General features: G+C 37.2%; 1 protein-coding gene across 3 annotated transcripts in view; it reads left to right on the plus strand.

Annotated features, from left to right (window-relative positions):
- Nucleotides 1-23,219, plus strand: part of ADGRL4 (adhesion G protein-coupled receptor L4) — a 72,364-nt gene that overhangs the window by 37,660 nt on the left and 11,485 nt on the right. For 2 of the 3 annotated variants that reach the window (XM_054638363.2, XM_077182335.1), the window contains 10 exons: nucleotides 5,182-5,337; nucleotides 5,854-5,924; nucleotides 7,612-7,785; nucleotides 7,875-8,058; nucleotides 10,305-10,421; nucleotides 11,506-11,699; nucleotides 12,962-13,129; nucleotides 14,646-14,849; nucleotides 15,850-16,070; nucleotides 16,165-16,231. In XM_054638363.2, coding sequence (XP_054494338.2) covers nucleotides 5,182-5,337; nucleotides 5,854-5,924; nucleotides 7,612-7,785; nucleotides 7,875-8,058; nucleotides 10,305-10,421; nucleotides 11,506-11,699; nucleotides 12,962-13,129; nucleotides 14,646-14,849; nucleotides 15,850-16,070; nucleotides 16,165-16,231 — 1,556 coding nt within the window. The remainder of the gene's footprint in view (nucleotides 1-5,181; nucleotides 5,338-5,853; nucleotides 5,925-7,611; nucleotides 7,786-7,874; nucleotides 8,059-10,304; nucleotides 10,422-11,505; nucleotides 11,700-12,961; nucleotides 13,130-14,645; nucleotides 14,850-15,849; nucleotides 16,071-16,164; nucleotides 16,232-23,219) is intronic. The other variant, XM_077182336.1, reaches the window with a different exon arrangement.

Here is a 23,219-nt window from a genome sequence, read left to right on the forward strand (position 1 = left end):
TCTCATTCTAGGTATGTCTCCTGTGAGCTTGTGAGTGCTGACAACCTCTCTTCTCACTGCTCTTAATATCAGCAGAGTGGTTGCATATTAAGCCAGAAAGTGATCTAATCGACATTTCTTGCCCATTGCTCACATCCATCTAAAAGTGCTCTGCTTTATCCAGCTGCTATGAATCATTCTTAAATTAGCTGGGATGGAGACAGTTAGCACATTGAGCTGTAAATATTCTCACCATTTCTGCTCCAGGTTTTGATTTTTACATTATGATATTTCCTCAGCTTCGGGAGTTTGTCTTCAAACTTATTTCTCTGACTTTGTGTCACTTTAACTTCTTACCCTTAGCTTGATAATTTCTTCCTTTTTTTCCCTCTTTACTGGGCAGATTGATGTTTTTTTTATCCTCTACTAGAGTACTTCTTCTTTTTAAATATCCACATGGAGGAGCCAAGAGCTTTTAAAATGCACACTGAAATGAAAAAAAATTACCTGTGGGCACCTTTTTTCATTAAACAAGTGTACCAATTACTTTACCAAGATGTGAGTCCTAAACACAACCTTTTGATCCACAATTAATTTTTTTCCTTATCCATCATGGAAACCATAATAGGATATTTTGTACCCAATGGTTCTGCTGCTACAGGTAGCAGATATGATTTGCACACAGGCAGCTGACATTTGTGCATTCAGGGTGACAGCTGAAGCAAATACCAACATTTCATTCTAAATAGAGTGCAAGTTGTTTAGTACAAATCACAGAACAGAACTTCCAGGTATCCATCCTACGCAAGTTTATGGGGCCCCACAATATATTTTTAGATTCTGCAAAGTCTTAAATCTTCTTTTTAATATATGTATATATGTACATGGCAGTAACTTTAAAACTGTGTTTGAATTTTGGAGAGTATGCCATTATGAACCCTATTTGTTTATGCCCTCAAACCTACCTGAGTTTCCAGTAGTGCAAGTGTGGCACATAACCTTGTGTGTGCAAGTCACTTTCAAAGTCCATGCACATACCTGTGTGTTCCCTCTTTGGAAACCACAGTAAGCTTCCAAGTAAAAAGTGATAATGTTCCCCAGGGTAGTAGATCAAAAGAAATCTTGGGAAAATGGCTTTGAGAAATGTTGGTTCACCCTTAATCCAGTCAGAATGCTGGGTTTTGAGTTGAGGGTCAAAAGTATTTCACCCATTTTATCAGGTAGAATTGCTGAAGAGATGACAAAGAAAGATACAGAGAGAGGAAAAACTGGACAGTAGGAAGGGAAAGAGAGGAGAAGAAAAGGATAAAGGAAATGGAGAAGAAAAAACTAAGAATGCAGGGCTGTGACATTTCTGAAGACATTTTTCTGCTGTCCTGAAAGTGAGCTATTAAAATCTATTTTTTGATTTGTGCAAAAGCCATACTTTTCTTAGACTTCACAATTTATTGAATGTTCAGGTGCGGATAAAAAAGTGAAATAGAAACCTACTTTTTTCACCCCACTCAACAGAGTAAAAACATGAAAATGGCCATCTGTGAGATGAAAGTGACATCCACGCCACTCTGCTTTTTCTGGGAACATGCTATTAGCTCCCTTCAGGTATTTCTGAGAGCACTGGGAAGGCACCCATTCTCCATCCCATCCTTTGCTGTGACAAGGGAGCTGTACAGTGGATGGAGTCTGGCGTTGGGCCGCGTTGCTAACTTTTCTTTTAGCTTTGCCATTCATAGCCTTTTACATTTCTACTTTGTGTGTGCTGCTGCCTTCCACAGTGTGGAGACACGGGGAGGGAACATCTAGTCCTTTGCAATTGGAGTTTTCAATCACTTGCAAGCTACTAATAAGCAGAAGGTATAATGTAGACATCAAGCTGTCTTGACTGGCTGGTGAGGAATCAAAGCGTTGTAGGTACAATCCTGTAATTGGCAAGACTGAACATAATAACTGTTCTCCGTACTTTTAATTTAATTGGAATTTCCTTGCCTGCTGCAATAGATGAGGAGTGACAAAGCAAAGAAATAAAATAAAAGGTTATAAATCTATTTTCACACTAGCCTAAGTGGTGTGGGTGATATTATTTTTCTGATCGCAGCTATAAAAGCTTCAAAGTTCAGCTGCAGGATTTGTTTTGAATATTTACTGAAAGGCCAGGGCTTTTTACAGATCTATGGCAAATGCTCTTCTGTTTAAAAAGCTGTTGTTCTTCAACCTTTGCTCAGGAATGCTGTCTGTGAAGAATGCTCATGCAGCCTTGGCAGCCCACTACTGCTCCCACAGCACATCAAGGAGGAGAGTTTGGGATCCTCACCCCAAAGCCCCACTAAAACTGGATTGCTGAAAGCACTGACAAGCTGTTGTCCATGTGTGGTCCAACCATTGCATATTTGGTTAAAAAGGCATAACTACAAACTATAAAGAAACAAAAGCCTACAGCTACTGCACACAGCATTTCAAAGCAGGAACTTAAAAGCTGCATTCTTGCAACTGCCACAAACTGTTGGCTGCTCCTGACAATCTCATTGATTTAAAAGGGATATGAAGCTGATTAGTACCTTGCAAGTTCAGACATATTGCCTTTTAATTTTGTCATCCAGGAGCTGTTTTTTCTTCTGAAAACAGTAAATTAAATAGGCATGATATGGACCCATTCCATATGGACAACTCAACTGCAGAAAGTCTATTTGCATATACTCAACAGGGTGTCTCTATCAGATTTTAAATAGCAGCCCTGTTGCCAGAGATGTGCCAAAATACTTGAATTCCTGCTTTTTTTTGATAATCCTCTCTTCTCATTAAAATCTCCATTACACTTTATATCCTATATAATTACAAAAAGAATTTGCATGACTGCCCTATAATAAGAAATCAATTATTTACTGATCTAAAAGTTTATAAAAAGAAGTGTCATGACAATTTTAAAACATTTGTATCAGTAAATCATATGGAAACCTGATCCTTAGTATTCTCAAAAGCATTAAAATATTGCTTTTTTTATTGTAACTTTTGGCAAAGATTGTTGCCAATTGCTGGTGTTTTAGCACTGCATTACATGATGAATGGCTTGTTCAGATGTACATGCCCTCCATGTAGCTGACAAGGCCAAAGAAATCTTTGGTGTGAGGGTGATGGTGTTTTCTAGTTAGACTAACTGGCTTTGTCATGATTTTCACCCCTGCCACTTCATTCAAAGTCTCTCTGTCTTACAGAGTCACACAACAAGGCACTGACAGACACTCACTTGTTTCAAGCAGAGCTTTATAATTTACTGATGTGAGAGGTTATTTAAATGCCAAGAGTAAGAACTTTAGCCTTGTGTCTTTAAATGACAGCATTTAATTATGAGGTACCCTGTGTGTAGCACTACATCATGTTATTTTCCTTCCCTTTTGCCAGATTGGTTCATGTAAAATGTGATTAGCTCCATAACTATGAATACTGAAGTCACAGAAACCATACAGATACGAATAATGCAAAACTCATCTCCTTAAAGAGAAACATTAGCAGTTTGGGACATTAAATATGGAACTAAACTATTGCCCTAATGCAGAAAATCATAATTTAACTTCCTGCTTTAAACTTCCATGCTGGCACCAAGCCATTGAAGCACATCGTTTTCTTGGTGGCTCTCCCTGCAGAGCAGTGGTGGCTGTGCTGGGGAGGGCAAATGCACCTCCATCCCACATCTCCTTCCTGTCTGTGCAGGAGTCTGAATGGCCTTTCCATGGCAGCTTCTGAGCTTCAGGCTTAAAACACAGCATTTCAGGTTCAAAACAGAGCATTGGCTCAGTGAGAAAAAGAGACATATGAAAGTGAAGTGGGACTTCAACCTTAAATCACAGGGAGACCTCTGTCCAAATAGACAGATGGCCCTCAAGTATTCTTCATGTATTTTTTTGCATTCCCTCTATATATCCATATGCATGCAGTATATCTTTCCATTTTTCAATAATAACCTTATTTCACATGCATTGTTGCTCTATTTTGTGCTCCTTTTTGACAACCACCAGGATTCTTGTATCAAAAGCAGAGTGTGAAACCAGTTTCTATATGCTAATAGTGTATTTCCAGCCACCCCATAATCTGCTTTCTGCTTGTCTGTTTTTAACACACCCTCTGGCTCAGCAGAGGCTGCCTATCAATTCAGACAGCTCTTCTCCACTGATCAATTAACCACTTCTCCTTTTTCAGCAATTTCTTCCCAAAACTAAGCATCATACCAGTTCTTGACTGGAGCTCCCATCCTCTCTCCTCCATTCCCTGCACTGCCCTCCCTTTCCTTCAGTTCAGTTCTCAGGCTGTTACTTTAAACCCACTCATGTACCACTTCATCTTTCAGATATACCTGTCCCAAAGCTCTTCATGTTTTTCTCCTTTCCAGCACAGCACTTCACAGTCCATTACTTCATTCTCCAGAATTATTTGGTATAGTTCCCAGTTTGCTTTCTCCATTGAGTTATTTGATCTTTATCCTTAGCCAGCCAAATAATGCAAAGTAATCAGTACTCCAGCCAGGGATTTAGTACCCAGCTCTCCTAAACTGATCAATTCATGGATTCCCTTACTGGAATTCATTGGTTTTACTCTTGGACTATGCCCCACCCAGTTACTGAACTTGTCTACCTAATGGCAATTTATTTAGAAGCAAAAAAGACATTTTGGGCAAATGTAATTTAAATGTGGATTAAAAAAAAAAGAAAGAAAAGGATATGCCAAGCACTTTGAAGGGCACAGAGTTTAATTCTTAGATTAACAAGATGGACAGAGTGAGCTTTTGCAGTGTCTTTTTAAAGCTGCAACTTAAAAGACAAGTCTGTAGGGCTTTTTTTCTTCTTCTAACTGAGCAGAGAAAATCTATTTAGTCTAATCTCTGAAAAATGGATTTCAGATGATTTGCATCATGCCAACCATTTTGTTATGATAGAATTAATATGGTTTTAAAACACGAGCAGTGTAGTATTATAGAGCAATAAAAGTGGTGGTATAAAAATATGATCAATTATGATTTATCCTTCTAATCCTTAACTATCATAATTGGCAGGGGTTTTGCCATTGAGATTGTGGGTTTAGTTGTTGCTTTTTTTTATTACATGAAATTTTATTATGAAACTGCTTGTAGTGTGCAGGGCTATTATCAACAAAGCAGCAAGGTGTTATTCTGTACATACTTAATAAAAATTCAATTTCTCACAATATTTGCAGATGTAGATGAGTGCAGCAATGAAGGAAGTGTTGCCTGTGGAGATCATGCAAAATGTGAAAACATGGATGGAGGGTTTAGCTGCTCCTGTAAGGAAGGTTATCAACCATCCACAGGAAAATTGCAGTTTAAGCCAAATGATGGCACTTCCTGCCAAGGTACATGATATTATAAAGGTTTATGTGTTATTATAGAGATACATCTTCTGAGAAACCCACCAGTGCCTATTTATCTTCAGTTAGATTAATCAGCAAGACATGAAAAAGAGGCAAGGCTGTGGCATCTACAATTCCGGAGAATAGAATAATTTTGTAAATGTATTTTTGCTCAACAGTGTGATGAGATCCATCTGAAATAATGGTTACCTCCTCACAGTTGTCAGATCTGGACTGCTCTCTGTAAATTTGAGCCCTCTCTGCCCCACCTGTGGAAGTCCCATAAAAGGGACCAAATTCTCCACCTGAATAAAACAGCTTATTCCAATCCAGTGTTATAATTTTAGCCAAGATAAAGTCTGTAATTGTAGTTTGAGAATGGAATGCTGTGTTTTATGTGCATAAATTCAGAATGCTGGTGGTTTGGGGAATGACCTAGACAAGAGCTTTTGCAATTAGTATGTATTGAATATTGACTGAACTGCAGTGTATAATTAGTTTCCCCTTTTGTTTTCACAGAAAATCCAAAGGCCAAATGTGAGCTATTCAAAGACTGTATAGCTGAACATATTAATAGAACTTTAGCCAGAGTAAGTAGCACTGGTTTGTAGATTAATTTTCAAATCCTTTAATTGTTTCTGTTTGAAACTGCTATTTCAAATATAATAGTTCTTAAACAGTTTTTAACAAAGGCTTGAAGCATACAATTGAACTTAAGCATGTTGACAGAAGGCTTTTTAATAATTTCAAATTATTTGAACTGGGTTGTATGTTCTAGTCATGATAATAACTTGCTGGGAATCTGCGTGTCCTCTTTCCAGCAAAGTGAGTCATGATGCATGAAAAATTCAGAAGTGTGGTAATCACTCAGCTGTTTCTGTAATTTCTGGAGTTACACACTGCTGCATTTACTGATGTGCAATTATTTGCTTGTTCAGAAGGAAGGCAAGATAGCTTACAAAAGTAATGTCAACAAGTGACTAAATAGAAAAGGGAGCCATAGCATCTTGGTATGCTGCTTTATTTACTCCTCAAAGACAAGTGTGTAAAGTGATACAGGATTTATAAAAACAAATACTCTGTGGCCAGAGTATTTTTCACCAGAAAATATTTTTTTTCAACAGAAAAAGAGATTCCTAAAGCCAATTAAAAATATATTAATGAATGCACTATCCATTATTCTACAGCTACAGTAATGTCTAATTTTAAAGGATAAATGACGCATAAGCATAAATAAATTTAAAGCAATTGTATATGTTTGCATTTGATATTAAGCAATTTGATTCAGTTACTGGATTCAAAAAGATATTATTTTAAAGGATTTTATTAACCTAGTATTACATATGTAGTATTAATATAGTTTTTATCTTTACCTGCAATGTAATGCATCATATCAAATATAATACCTTAGGTGCAAAGGCATGGTAAATGTTACAGCAGAATCTTAGAGTGAGATTTTTTTAAAGATATACTCAAACTAAACTTAAATTAATAATTAAAAATCCTTTCTTGTAAATAACTGTCAGATTTTTAGCCTGTTTTTCTAGTTCTGTTGAGTTACAGTCAAAGACAAAGCAAGCCCCATAAAAGATGTTCAACAACAGAGAGTGGAGATTATACAAAATCAGATGTTGGGTGTTTTATTAATTAGATTCCAGTATTGTGAAGTAAGAATTCTTCTCTTATTCAGCCATGAGACTGAAATGTGGAAGGTTAATCTTCATCTCACACTCTCCTGCCTATATTTTAAACTAGCTGTTTTATGTAAGTGCATTTAGCAGTTTATAAGCTGAAGCACTGAAGGAGAAATAGGCAGTACAGTTCACTCAACTAATAATTTGCATTTGATAAAAAACAACTAAAAAATACAAATACTTCCCATCTGTTCCCACCTCTTCAGCTAAATTTAAAAGAAAAGTCAATAGATTAATACAGAGGCAGAATAATCATATAATTGATATTTAATTTATTTTTTTGCAGAACATTTACTAGTTCACTTTGGATCATCAGGATAAATAAAACTTAGCTGCTGTCGAGAAAAAAAATATGTAATGATAGCACACCATTTTTTTAATTGTGGCTGTTTGTGAGGGTTATACTAGATGTGTAATATCAATAATTTATAGGACAACCTGTTGGTTGGGTAGGAGTGTTTATTCACAAGTGTCTTATAAACCAGTATGTTAATTAAGAGAAATCAGTCTATTGGGTTCCTTTTCACATACAAAAATATGGCTTTAATTGTTTCATTAAGATATGAATTCTGGCATTTTTCAGATTAGCCATTTTAAAACACCTCTGGAGAAGCTGCAAGAAATTAATAAAAATACTTTAGGACCCCTTTTACCTGTAGAAGTGATTTCATATGTTGAAGCACTGTCCTATTCACCGTGGAACACCATCAGTGACCCTGTCTCTGACAATGAAGCCCTCCAGAACACCACCATTACCGTGAGTGGATCAAGCCTTGGAGCTGTGGGGTTTGTCCTTATTCCAAAGGCAGCCTATGACTCTTCTCAAACACGTGCTTTTACTTACAGGTTTTGGTCAACACAGTGAACAATTTTTTACAAAAAGACAAAATTACAGCCTGGGAAGCTCTGCCTGTAGATAAGCAAAGGAGGAGCCTGACTAAGCTGCTGCACACTGCAGAGCAGGCCACACTTGTCATGTCACAGAGCTTCAAAAGGACAGCCCAGCTGGATGCTAATGCAAGTGACATAGGTAAGATAAAGAAAATTATTGTAAGGTATACTTTAGATGTGGATTAAACTGAGGAGTTTTTCAGCACAATTATAAAGATTAGAAATGGTGTTATGTGAAAGAAACAGGTGTTAATTTTGTAACTAACACCTGACTTTCAGTGTAGGTATCATAATTTTCAAAGACCAAACCTTTGAGTCCAGAGCAAAAAAATAAATTGAGTCTGTAGGAACTTGTTTTGATATTCTCCTTACATCTCTCATTATGGCCACATTCACACAGTCTAGATTCATTTTATAAGCACAAAATTATCCTATGCATCTTATGTGTATATAAAATGCCAGTGGAACAAAATTTGGACTTACTTTCTACAGATTTTTTTACTCTTTCTTGTTCAGTGCAGTTCTCATAAATGAACTTGGAATAAAGATTTTACCTAGCGAGTTTAATCTTGAGTGACCTAATCTCAACAGGAATTTCTCATTTTAAGAGAAATTCCCCAGGAGGAGAATTGGTTAGTCTCAACTGCACCATTATGTTCACCTCCCTTCTCCCTGTGTGCTGCTGCCTTCCCACCAATACCTGCTGATTTTGCTGTGGTAATAATAGTTTTACCATTCCTTCCACTGAGAGCAGAGTAAGGCTGACCAGCCACTTTGCAAATCCTTATAAAGCATGGCTGATTCCTTTGCCAATGGCCACTCCTTCATCTTTATTTGTCTGAATGTCCCCAAACTGTATGTGATCTGATTTCTTATTTTAGATTTAGTACAGTCCTTCACTGTCTCTCACCAGCTTGCTGTTTTATATGATGACTTGATGAGTAAGATTCCTACTGTGGTCTCAAGGCAGGTCAAACCACCTGTTCTTCCCTCACCTTTCCAAAAATCAATTAGAGTAATGAAAAAGAAGGGAGGGATTTGTTCCTCGACATAGACTCTGTAGAATGAGACTCATGTCATTGCAGAGCACCTCTGGGCCTGCAGCAGGTGCAGGGCAGTGCCAGGTGCTGGCTCTAAAGCCCCTGTGCCCCCCTCCCCACACCTCCTTTGCTTGAAAGCAGAGGCTCTCATGAGCACAGGACTGCGGCCATGAAAGTCAGCAAGAGAGGATTCAGGTGCAGTCTCCAGTGGAACTGTAGGTATCAGTCACCAAGGTGACAGAAAAAGCTGATAAAGAGAATGGAGAGGAATTCCTATGTTGAAAGGTTAATGATTGCATTCCTTGGTTTTGTTCTAAAATGGTAAACTGAATGAGCCCATTTCCAAATTGGACCTAAACACTAAAATTTTTTGTTATTGTTTTTCAGCATGAATAAAATTTTCACAGGTCTCATATGTGCCAGACACAACTATTTTAGGTTAAGAGCTACCACATGACCCCTCTCTTTCCACTGCTCTTTTGGTGCAAGCTCTTGAACTATGAGCTTTACAAAACTCCAGCCAAAGAAAACAATTTCTTATGCCCTTACAAACATTTTCTGACAGCTGGTCTATTGAATAGCTCATATTATTTTTGTGTGCTGTGCTATAAGCAATGCAGATGGTCTAGCTTAGTGGTATTCCTCCGTCAGTCAAGTTTTAGATTTGTTTTGTTTCATTTTGTTTTGCTTTGTTTTGTTTTGTTTTGTTTTTAAAAGAAGCCCTATTGACTTATTTTTTTTCCCATCCTGGGTGATTGAAACTCAGCACCGTAATGAAGCAAGTAAAGAGCTCAATAGTCTCTAATGTAGTTTTTGTCCTAAGGGGTGATGCTTGTTTGTTTGCTTTTTGACAAGACACATCATTAGTTCATGGTGCAATGTGTATTTGGTAGCATGGATAGATAACCATAAAGTATATACTTTTCAAAAGTTGGCTTTTATCAAACATTATTATTCAGTGGAGAATTTTGTGCTTTCCTTTTTATAATTGTGATTTGTAGCCCCTTTCAGAAATACATTTTTAATAAAGCAATAGCTCTTCCTAAAGTAACCTACATTGTTTTTTCCAATACCTAATTTAAGGCAAGGTAAATAAGAGACTATATTTTTCATAGAAAAAGTAAAAAGTATGCAAGCAAAATGTATGCATGAAAATAAAAAAAAAATAGATGTTTAAACAAACGTGTTATATTAATGACATTTTTCTTGAAATATTTTGCACAACGATAGAGTCTTCAAATTCATAGTAATTATGCAATCCAGTAGCACACTTACTAACCCAACTCTAAATTATGGCAGGCCATAATGGAGTCATGATTTGTACAGTATTTTTCTCGTTTTACAGCACTCAAGGTTTTTGCTTTTGATTCACACCACATGAAACACATCCACCCTCATGTATACACAGGAGGAGATTACATAAAGATCTCTCCAAAGAAGAGAAAGGAACCTCATCCAAATGGTAAGAAACAAAGCTTGGAGAGTAGGTGGGTTAATAAACACCTTAGATAGATTTTTACCCACTAGAAAACAGCCAAAGGTGCCGTTTACCAAGGCTGAACTTCCTCACTGCTAATTACAAAGAAGATAAGGGATTTTTATCATCCTTTCTCCTTGATTGTCTCAAGACTGATATTTCTAATATATCCAGTGGCCCAGTGAGTGTCCAATGAGTTTTCACCCTGGGCATTGGTACTACAGACCTGAGCTTATCCTTTTCTCTGCATCGATCTACTGTGTGACTTTGGACTGGCTCCTTCAACTCTCTGTACTACTCCTCCTTCAAAATTTGGTGCATTTTTCTATTCAGAGAGTAGCTCACTGGGCAAGAATGTGTAATCTTTAGTACCAAAACCAGCAGGACCCAGATCTGGCTTGTACCTCAGAGTGTTACAGAAAGGGCTTACAACTACTGTAGTCACTAAATATAAATAAATGCCACTAAATATAAATACATGTGTTTAAACAGCTCTGGACTTATACCACATAATTTAATAAACATGGAAAAGATTTTTTAAACCTTCATCTTCCATCTAATCTGTATCTTATATTAGTATCTAAAAATATGGAGAGGGAGAAAATCTCTACATTTTTTAAGATCATCCCTGAATCCTAAAATACCTTTTTTTTTTCCCATCCTGGGTCCAATGGCAGTCAAAGCAAGCCAGGTATTTCAGTAAAGTCCAGTAATTACTTTAGGTCAGAGACATTTCAGTTTATAAGAGTTGACACCACATGTGTAACCAGTTGCAGAACAGCAGCAAGCATACATTACTCTAGGAAAAATACATATGCATATATCTAATTAGTATTGCCAGTGCGAACACACATTTTTATTTCCAATGCCAGTTACATTGTTTTAAATAAAGCTATATTTCATTGTCTCTAAAACATTTTTATAAGTATTCCACAAAGACTCCATCTGCTTTGCATATTTTATGCAATAGCAGCAATAATGTCTATTGTTTATTGTTTCCTTAATGCCTTCAATTTTGTTCTTCCATAAAACCCCACAAACTCCTAACCATGGTGTGTTTGATTGATAGGCACTGTAGCAGTTGTCTTTCTACGGTACAGCAACATCGGCTCTCTGCTTTCCTCACCCAAAAACCTCTCCTCCAAGGACCCTTCCGAGCAGAGACAGACAGTAAGCTCTGCAGTTATAGCTGTTGCAATTAGCTCAAATCCACCCACACTCTATGAGCTCGAGAAAATAACATTTACCTTAAAGTATGCCAAGGTAAGGGGGTTTTTTATTATCAGCTTCAAGTAAAACAAAGCATTAGCTAATCATTTTATGTGATGTAAGCATACCTGCAGCATATGATGAACTAAGACATAATTCTGTTGTTTGCTGTTGTGAAGTTACAGTTTATTACTCTAATAAGATTAATCTCAAATGTGACATCCTAAGTGCAATATACTAAATATGGTACTAAAAGTGCTATGGGACTTAAGCAAGGGCAATGATGCCATCTTTGCTGGGTTGTAGAATGAATAAAATGTAGATGTCTGAACCAGAGAATATTACAGGATCTTGATTGTTCTGTATTTAGGTGGGTTTTCTTTCTGAAAGTTTATCAGACAGTTAAACATGTATACTAAAAAAAAGGGAAGTAATGCTTCAAGGTTAATGCAAAAAACGTAACCTGGAATTAGGGGGTAATAGCAGAACCTATAGTTTTGGAGCTTTGTTATTTCTGAAATCTGAACACTTTATTTAAAACTGAGAGGTTTACTTCCAGCAAATACAGATTTTTGCTGGCTTGAATCATATGTGAAAAATCACCTTACACAACACAAAGAATCATCAGAAACATAACAAGAAAGCAATTCTGTAGAGAGGTGAGCAATGGAACATGGTGCTAACCTTGGTTACACAGCTTTTAAATTTGTTACTTCCCTTCTGAGTTAGAAATCACCTTTATATAAATTTGCATATATTTAGAAAGCCTATATTACAGTGGAGACTTAGTCTTTGACTAGATTTAGTAAGCACTCACTGTACTAAATAATACTAATGGTCTTACTCATCACTGTTGTGTAGCAGGTGATATACCAGGTGTGATATGACCCTGGCTTTATCCCAGGTTGCTTTGTAAAATGCATGGAATAAGTCTCAGTTTTTGAACTGCTCGTTTGGAATGGGTAAGCAATGTGGCTGTAACCTTGGAGTCTACTCCATGTTCAGCAGGTGCAAGTGTATATATAACAATATTTTCAATAGGTGAAAATTCCAACATCTTTGCAGGTGCCAGCAGGGTTCAGTAATCTGATTAGACTACATGTTGGTGGGGTTTTAGCTGTGTGAATAAATTGCTTCCATCCCCAGCCACATTTTAATTGCTTGGAATAGGCCTTGCAGAATGTGTTTTTTGTTTCCCAACCTTCCAATGATAACAAGCATTTTTTAATGAATTGTGCGGTCTAGCGTAAGAAAGGTCTCTTGATGGGAAATATCCTGCCTTTTGCCATCAGCAGAACATCTTGTTTCTGTTCCAGACTGCAGATAAAGACATTAAATGTGCATTTTGGAACTACTCAGACACAATGAATGGCAACTGGGCTACAGAAGGCTGTGAGCTGACACATTCCAACTCCACTCATATCTCATGCAAATGTAATCATCTGACTCATTTTGCTGTTTTGATGTCCTCAGGTGGCTCCGTTGTAAGTGCTATTTTAATTTAGTGTTTTACCTGATACTTTCTTCTGTTCTCATTCCTTATGTTTTTATTTTAGTGCAACCTGAATACTCACCCCCCCTTTAGGTTGTCTCTCGGTTTTGTTCAGCAAACACACAATTTATTGTGCACAAAGCAAACAAAATTCCTCCCATATGTGTTTGAATTTCCTTATGTCCTTTCTGCAGTATTACAGAGCAGTGATGCAGCAAAGTATCTTGTTCCAAAAACACAGTCTGTTGTGCTTATTTTTGGAGCATTGCATTTCATTTTACATCTCACTTTAATACTGCTGTGGGATTTATCTGCCATTCATTGGTGGTCAGTAACCATATGGCCCTGAATTTCTATCTCTCAAAACTTTGCCACCCATTTGTCTAACCTTGGCATCTAAAAATATGCTTTAAATTCTCTCTGGAGAGTTTGCAGCAGCATAATCATTCTGAAGTTTATGGCTATTAAACATGGGCACTCCCGACCAGCACAAAATTGGGAGGATGGCCATTCAATTTATGTCTTTCTTTTATTAAGAAGCTCCATAGATTTCCAGGGTCTCAGTGGGGATCTGCAGGAGCTCAGGTCCTGCCTCAGGAGGCAGCTTTATAAGGTATCAGAACTGACAGCAAGCAGAATATTAGCATGAATATACTGTATTGAGACAGTTCTCTCACACTGTGAATTTCATGCTGATAGAGGCTGTTTCCTGGTTGCTAAATAGCATCCTAAGTCTTCAGTTGAAATTTAAAACCTTTGCAGGTACCTATATAGTTATTTTGAAAAGAAAGGCTGGGAGGTGAAGAATCTCTCATCCTTTATTTAGTAAAAAAATACTGGGATACATTTTATGGTCAGCTGAATACCAGCCTTTTGCTGATGTACAGTCATGTATTTCAGAGTTTCTTTGTTCAAATAGCAAACAGCAAAAGAAATTGTATTCTTATACAGAAAATATTCACGTCCAGTGTTGAAGTATCTTGTGTTTCTCAGGAGAAAGTTCATGTTAAATATCTGGAATAGCATTTGCTTGAAGTGATTGTTATTTCAGAGTCTTGTTTTGATCATGTTGCAAATTCAGTAAGACAGTTATTCAGTTTTGCTTATCTAAGTCACTGCTGTGATAAGTCCTTTTATATTAGAAAATATTTGTGTTATATTAATAGATGTCCTACTGCCAGTGTATTTGTCATTCACTGAAATGATCTGATTTTGAAAATCTTATTAGGAGATACTGATGTTAATAAAAAGTTTCCTTAAGAAATATCAGAAAATGCAAGAGCAGGAATATATACAGTTTATTACTAATTTCCCCTAGAATTATATCTGTCTCACAAAAACCCAATACTTTTTAGATTATCCAAAGTGTACATTTCCAGTGAAACTCTACAAACAGTTTTGATTAATATTTTGCAGAAAAGAAGAAAAGAGCTGTATTATAGAATGAGGTCTTTCTTGAGATGTTACAAAGCTGTTCTTTTAAATACTATATTATAATTTTCCCCCAGGGTGTTACAAATTATAGCATTCTTACAAGAATCACTCAGCTAGGAATAATTATTTCGTTGATTTGCCTCTCCATGTGCATTTTCACCTTCTGGTTCTTCAGTGAAATTCAAAGCACTAGAACGACAATTCACAAAAACCTCTGCTGCAGCCTTTTCCTGGCAGAACTTATTTTTCTGATTGGAATTAATATGAACAATAATAAGGTGGGTAGTTTTCACTTGTGCCTTGATTTTGTATTGCAAAATAAATATACAGTATAAGATATGATCTTCCTTCTACTCCCCACACTTCCTACCTACAATAGTGACCCTGCCTTCCCAGTACAGTAACAGGAAATACAAAATGGTCATTTAAAGAGGCAGGGCCTTCATCTGATGTGTAGCTAGTGTGTATTGACTTTGCTCCATGGATTTCACTTAAAATTTGTCACCTTTACTGAGACTGTGATCTCAATGTGTTTAGCATTTTCACTTCACTTGGGATGCTGTATAAAGCCACATTGGTGGCCCCCAGGTTAACAGTTTTCTCTAAAATCAGGCCAGAGCTGCAATCCCAAGCTGACTTCTGAGATATTGAGCTGTAGGCTGGAGGACCACACGTGAGGTCTTGACCTGTCCCTTTTGCTTTTCAGAAAGCTAGGGCGTTGATTTTTGCAACTCGGATTAGTTTTAAGAAATAAAATTATGCATAAATTATCAAAATATCCTACTATAAGTAGCTGAATAGGATTTAAAATCACTTGAAAAAATATGAGCTGCTATTCCTGAGATAGCACTCCAGTATTGATGGATTGAAAAATATCATTTTACAAACACTTTGTATAACAAAAGTTATTTCAGAAATAATTCCTTGTGATGCCTAATTACAATGTTATCAAAATAATAAAAATTAACTTTCTTTAGAACAAGCCAATAGACTACTCAGCTATAACAATAGGATCAACCTAGTCAAACCACCTATGGGAAGACAGAAACTAATCTTAAAAGTGGAATTAGTCTATTTTACCATTTGCTACAGAAAACACTAATGAGCAAATGTACAAATGGGTGTAGGCCAAGTTCTTGTTAACCAGCATTACAACTGGGCTGAATCCCCACTTTAAGGTCACTCAGTTGCTGTGCATGTACTCTTATATTATAATATATATTGACAAAAGCCTGTTAATAGGATTGTGACTCCTGCTTTCTCTGATTGAATTTCTAGCTCTTCTGTTCAATTACTGCTGGACTACTCCATTATTTCCTTTTGGCTGCTTTTGCATGGATGTGCATTGAAGGTATTCACCTCTACCTTATAGTTGTGGGAGTCATCTACAACAAGGGTTTCTTGCACAAGAATTTCTATGTCTTTGGCTATGTCAGCCCAGCCGTGGTCGTTGGAATCTCTGCTGCACTGGGGTACAAGTACTATGGCACCACAGAAGTGTAAGTCACTGTTTCTGTGTCCAAATCATGGTACAGACAGACACAATAATCACAAAAGCACATTTCAAGGCATTTTCTGCTGTTTAATTTTCAGATGTTGGCTCAGCACTAAGAATAACTTTATATGGAGTTTTATAGGACCAGCATGTCTAATAATTCTTGTAAGTATAATTTTAATTTTTTATAGTAGTACATAAAGCCAATAATAAAAGGTGTTTAATAATCACCCACCCACTGCCAGCATAGCTGTGAGTGCTAATTATAGGGCAGAATTGACTAATTTAGACCTTTTTATAGTACCTCTAAATTATTTATATGCTGTACATCTAAATACTTTACTAGTCTGAAAAATGAATGTTTGACAAAAAAAGTTCAATATAATATCAGAGGAGTTTTTTCTTACTCTCATTCTTTTATCCCAATGATTTGTGAAATTCTGTGAAGCATTTCTGGTTTTTACAGAGAAGCATCTTTGTGTGTCACTGGCATCTCAGCGTGGCTCAGCAGGAGGTGTTACACAGACACCATCCTAGCAGACAGATAATCTGGTTTTTCAAACGTTGTGTGACTTAATCTCTTATCAGTGATCGGTCATCTTTGTAAGATTAGACTGTCATCTTTGTGGTTTTATCATCCACATGTACCCTGTCATCATCAAAGCCATTTTAAACTAAATTGCGACGTCAGAGAAAAGAACCTGCTATTTCACATGGGCAGACAAGTCAAGTATTGATAGCCCTATTTCAGCTGTGAAGAGGGCCTTTTTAATTCCTATTGGAAGTGGTTTCAAACCCGCAAATTTGGCAGGTATTACATGTTCAATTCTGAATCGAGATGTTTTTGGTGTCTCAGGAGCATTCCTAAGTGCTATAAAGTTTAAGGAACCATTCTGGCTGTAATGGGGCTTTATTCTGTATGACTGTGTTGACAGTGATAGCTGAGCTAACAGAAGGAGAAGGTGCAATAGCGAGGCCTCACAGCACCTATGGTCAAGTCAGTTACAGCTGTGTTCCTTTTTAAGCTATTTGGTATAATGTGAGGATTTGTTAAAAAAAAGAAGTGGAAGATCCTAACACGTATAACTTGGCAGTGAAACAGTTTTATTTCAAGGCATTATCCATTTCAAAGCTCAATAAAGTATCAGGTATAATTCTGGTCAAATTTCACACCAAATTCCCACTGCATATTGGATACAGCTGGAAACAACCCGCCAATATAGCTGCAAGGTTATGCCTCCCCATCTCACCCTTCTGGTGAGCACATCAGATTTTCAGAGGCAAAGCACCCTGACCTCCCTTGGGTCAGGGCTTCTGGGTCAGATAGTCCTGGCATCCAGCAGGTTAATGAGATGAATAAAATCATGGCAAGACATCATCCTTTGCTAGGAAATTCTTACAATTCTTAGATTTATGTTTACAATTTCCTATTTCCTCTTTGGACCTTATCTTTTCTTCCATGGAGGCAGCAGGGCTGGGGTTTTGTTATTTTTCTCATTGCTGTTCCTCATCTGCCTTCAAGTAAAGATTTATGCACCGTGATGTATCTCTGTAGGGTTAGCACACGAAAATCGCATTATCAAAACATACAAAATGCCCCAAGAGCAGGCATCTGTAACCTTGTTTTCAGCTCCAGCTGAGCTGTGCCCAGTGGGGATCTCAGGTACACAGCACAGAGGCAGAGCAGGTCTGCAGTGGCTTTGCTGTAAATCTGGCTGGCTGCAGAAGCAAATCCTGCAAGCTGGACTCTGAGGCCTGTAGACATTCTTTGAGCACTCCAGATCTTCCAGCAGTCCCTGCAAATTAAAAGGAAAAAGGGAGGTGTTAGAAGCTGATCCAGGCCTGTGTGCCAGTGCAGCCCTCCTATGGATGGGGAGAGCAGCCAGATAGTTGCTTTTTCTCTCACTCCTTTGCCTAAGACCTGTAGCTGAACAGCAAAGAGCCCTGTGGTTGTTCAGATACTTTTTGTGTGTTATAGAAGTATTTTGTGCTAATTTGTTTCACAGCATTTGCATACTTTCATTTAGCGTCTCTTCATAACAATGTGCTCCTAGATCATGGGGGGAAAGGCAATATGCTTTCAGCAAGGTGCTTCAGCAGCTCTAGGGTTTTTTTGAGGATTTTGACAGCTTGTTTTGACAGCAAAATGAAGCCTGAACTTCAAGAGGGATATTTTCTAAGGGTGTAGGTACCTAGGTATTTTGCTCATGCTCTATCCAGGTAGTAAATGAAAATATGGAAAACCCTATGAAAATAGGCATTGACACTGGAAGAAGAAGTTGGTGTCAGATGTCTTCTCCGTGGAAAGCACATTTTTGGTAGCAATTCTGTTTCCATTGTCCAGCCTTCCTATTGAGAACACTGCATGGGCTTCAACATGACAAAGATTACTCTTTCCAAAGTAGTGCCACTCAAGCAGTCCTTTAAATTGCAGGAGCCAATCTTTTCCCAATATTTCCATTCTGCCCACAGCTAACTAAAGAGAAAGAATTTAAAAAATATTAATTAAGAAGTCTGACAAGAAAATATCATTTTTGTTCTAGAATAACCAGATAGGGCACTACAACCATCATATTCAAAGCTGAAAAATCTAGCAGCTTCAAGTTTACCTTTAATCCTAAACTTCATCTACTAATAGCATTGAATGTGCAGATTTTCCAAGACAGTTAGGAGACCATGGATACCAATTCTCTGGAGGGCTACTCACCACAAAATTATTGCAAAAAACCATTAAAATCATTGTCAGGACAAATGCCCATGTATCCAAATGGTGGTTTCCCTATCTGTGAGTGGGACCCAGGAGATTTGTGGTTTGGATTATAGTGTAATACGCTTCTGAGACAGCATGTAAATGATGAACAGAACCCCCTCCTGTACCAATGGTTAGCTGTCTCAGGGCACCTTGTTTCAGACATGTCCTTGGGCTGTAAATCTGTAGTAAAAATGAAGCATAGGGAGCTCAAGTGTTTATCAGGAGTACAAATTAAGTTCTTCTCTGATTGCCTAAGCAGAAACACTACTTCTGAAGGTGTTTGCTTATTAATACTAAGGTTCTATTAGAAGTCCTAAGTGCAAAGTAATTGCCTTATTGATCCCATCTAAAAATTATTATTATTATTAGATTGGTGACTGTACATGAAAAGAAGTGGGTCAGAAACTCTTTAGATGGACTTAGCAAAGAAAGAGCATTTTAAACCTTTAGAAAACAAGCTGCAAACTGAAGATAATTTCTACAATTTATTCCTTCCTCCTAATATTTGTAATCTTTAGAACCACAACCATTTTAACTAAAACTATGCAGTAGATTAGATCAAAGCATACAAGTATGGAGAAATTATTTATAACAAGTATTTAAACTTTTTAATAGGAACGTGAGTTTATCTCAAGCTTTAAGAGACAAACATTCACACACATGGCAGCCAAAGACTGATTGAGGCAAAGACAAATATAAACCCCAGAGATAAAAGATATGAAAATGGGGGAGGGAAAAAAAACCAGAGAATAAAAAGAAGCCCTAGAAGACTTTCTTTTCTATTGTAATACACTCTTACAGTAATAATCTCCCTGTAATAAGTGTGTAGAATGGAAATGAGTATTTGTCGCCAGGGTGACGTGGCTGCAGTTTTGATTAGCATGTAATTTCTGTCAGCAACAAACTCCTTCCCATTTTGGAGCATTTCAAGGTGGCTTTCCCCACCTCTGGCATCATAGCTTTTTGAGTGGGAGTAGACCTGTGTAAGGGCTTTATTCTTTACCCCTGGTGGTTTTGGAATCTCCATCTTTTAAACTCTATAGACACAGCATAAGTTCTTCCACTTGTACCTATTTTGAGGTTCAGTTATATATTAGTTATCCATTTGGGAGTAGAAATGATGTCTGGAAGGGTTGGCCAAGGGCTATTAACACTGCAGTTATGAAAGTCTATGAGACATGAAAAGGAAAATTTGGAAAAGAATCGCTGCTATTCCAAGTGCAGCTCTAGCCAACCCTTCTAATATACCTGTCTCCCACAATGTTCTCCCATCAGATATGTTCATCTGAGCTTTGTGCAGCAAGTTCAAAGTCACCCATGAAAACATGATTTGTGCCTTTACAGTATCGACAGAGTCATGCAGACTTGACTGTTGTACCTACTGTCACTGTCACAATAAATTGGCACACCTCTGTGAGGAACCAGGACTCAGAAGTGTGACGTGTTGTAACATTAATAGGTACAATTTGCCATTTGACAGTATAAATCTATCACTATCATTTGTTGAGATCACCTCTGTAATAAAAAATACAGACTTGCTCTTTGAGGTGGGAACATTTCCAAAATTGAACATCATCCAAATAATCCTCTCTGTGGCTTTTATCCAAACATCCCAGTGCTGTGCAGTGAGGAGGTAGCTCCTGCACGCTATTCCTTGTTTTACCCCTCTAATGAGTGTTTTTAGGGACTTTGAAGGGTCTGGCTTGGCTTCAAGTTCCAGGTTCTTGAAACAATTGGTAATTGTAGTGTTTACAACTATAAAAATGGCTTATACATGAACCCTGCAATTTTCAGAGCATTCTTGTGCACTTGACTTAGAACGTACAAGCCAAGAATAATTCTTGGGAGTGGTGTCCCCAGAAAATCCAAGCCCTTTTTTAATAAATATAATGAATAATCAACTGTAAAGCAAAAATATTCTAAGAACTTCAGTGATTGATTAACCATACTGGTTTGAACCTTCCCTATATAAATGAATGGGTAAATGAATAAAATATACAGATTGCAGTTGCAAAATGCAAAAAAGTGACATATGAGTGATGAAAGCAGGCTAGCAGTAGAGTAATGCTTTTCATTAAGGAACTGCCTGCATATTCATTAGAGCTAGTCGATTACTTAAAAAATACATTCATCAGATAATTTATTTGATGAATTTTACCATTATTTGTCAAATAATTTATTCAACAAAAAAAGGTAAAATTAATGGATTAGTGCATTTATCAAATCTTAAAGGACGGCTCTAATACTTATTCAGTTCTGTACACTTAGGTTGATTCAGGATTAGTAGTACTGCTGCAATCAATGCAGAAGAATTCCTGGCAAATCCATTACTGTGCTGTTTTCCCATATACTCACAAATTTCATGTACTTAATCTAGACTATTCAACCTTAACATATTTTTTCTAAAAAATAAATATTCAAAGAATCTGAGATATTACATTTTCCCAAGCTTCAATAAAGAACATGGTCTGACAGACCATTGTTACCATTAAAAAAAAAAAAGAAAAGAAAAGAAAAAAGCAGCCCTTCTGAGGTGAGTCACATCACAGTGATGTCAAGTCCGCTCTCTCTTTGGGTGTCCTCACTTTATTATCCCTGTTCTTTAGTGAAACATTGCACAATAAGTATTCCTGACATTTCTTGATATTCTAAGAATTATTATCAAAAATGTTGCTTGACCTCTGACTTCCACCACAACAAAACATAGCACCATCTCACATTTTTCAGTGAATATTTATGCTCTGAAAAATTCAATGGGTTTTTTTGTGATAAATGCTTAGTTATGTTTCTTAGATAGATGTGAAAGATATACTCCACCGTTAACTGTGTGTTTTTTCAGAAAATAGCTGTTTAAAACATTTTTTTATATCTACTGTTATTTCTCAGCCTGCCTTTTTAGTGGAAATAAATTCCTACTGGGACTAGCAATGCCTTTATTATTCTTTTTTAAAGAGTAATAGTCCCCTTTTCATTAGCCTCTCAGTGGCTTCAGTTAAAGGTGTCTCCATGGCATTTCTTATGCCATTGTGGATAAAGTGGAGAGAATTAATTATATAGTGGCATTAAAGACCGAGTCTGCAACTTTGCTTGAAACAGATTAGTTTAAACCACAGTGCTGTTCAGCAACAATACCTGCTGTGCTAAATAACAACCGAGTCAGAAAATACTTGCCCTGTTCAGTGGACAGGATCAACAGCATTCATATTGCCAAACCCAATGGATGCAATTTCTCAGCAAGACCAGAGCTTTCTCATGAATCAAGGTTTTATCTTCCTTCTCTCTGCCATTAAAGCCCCAATTCTATGGTCCCTGGAAATACTTAGAAAAAAGAGGGTATGTCCATTAGTCATTTTAGAGTAATGTAATTAGAAAAATTACTTGATCCTATGTTATTGCATAGTAACAAATTCATTACATAAGGCTGAAGGGTCCTTGAAGGATGCTCCAAACAAAAGTGTTTGTTTTTTTAAAAAAATCAACTTAGTAGTTCTATAAGAAAAAAGTATATGAAGTTCTCCCTTGCAGTCCCTGGAAGGACACTAGACTCGAAACTCAGGCGTGTCCTCTGTCACCCAGAGTGAGCCAAGCAGACACAGCAGGGGAGGGAGCACAGGTGGATGTCAAGGGAAATGGGAAGAGCACCTGCATGTGCCAGCTGGCTGCAGATTTCCTGAGATGTTCCACAGCTCAGAGCAGATTAATGTCGCACACATCCTCCCTCAGTTCTAGAAAGACATACTGTGACCACTGTTTTAATGGATCCATGTATAATCAGCTTTTGTGGGTTTTGGTTTTTTTTTTCAGGAAAGCCACACAACTGACTGAAATAGGTTGGTTTTGTTGTTTTGTATTTTAGGGTTTTTTAGTTCTTTCATATGTTCTTGGTGGTTCTGTTATATGCCTAGCTCTAAGCACAATTACTATAAACATATATGCTTACCCTAAATTGTTCACTGAAAGGACACCATTGGTTTGCTTTAGATGGTTACCATAGATTGATGATGTCTTTTGGACTTTCTTAGCAATTACATAATGACTTCATCCACTTGACATCTCACTTGAATCAGATTTTCTTCCACTATCCTACTGCCCCTTTGATTCAACCCTGACAGGCATTTAGAGAGGAGCACTGTGCTTGGAAATCGCACTTGGACACTAAAATAAGTTTTTGTGGTTTTGAATAAATCCCACCATGGGATTTTGGGACCATATCCACAACAGAATCACAGATAGCTCTGAAAGAGCAAAAGGCCGAATCCTCAAGAGGATTTGGCAAATTGTGGAAGGTATGGATAGCTTTCTGACAAATATGCACACCTCCAAATCTAGAAATACAACTTTTTCTCGGACTTCACATCTCAGTCATGCTCCTGATGCTTTCTCCTTCCTGGTAGCTCATCC

Source organism: Agelaius phoeniceus, chromosome 8, assembly GCF_051311805.1.
Source record: "Agelaius phoeniceus isolate bAgePho1 chromosome 8, bAgePho1.hap1, whole genome shotgun sequence".
Classification (NCBI taxonomy): domain Eukaryota; kingdom Metazoa; phylum Chordata; class Aves; order Passeriformes; family Icteridae; genus Agelaius; species Agelaius phoeniceus.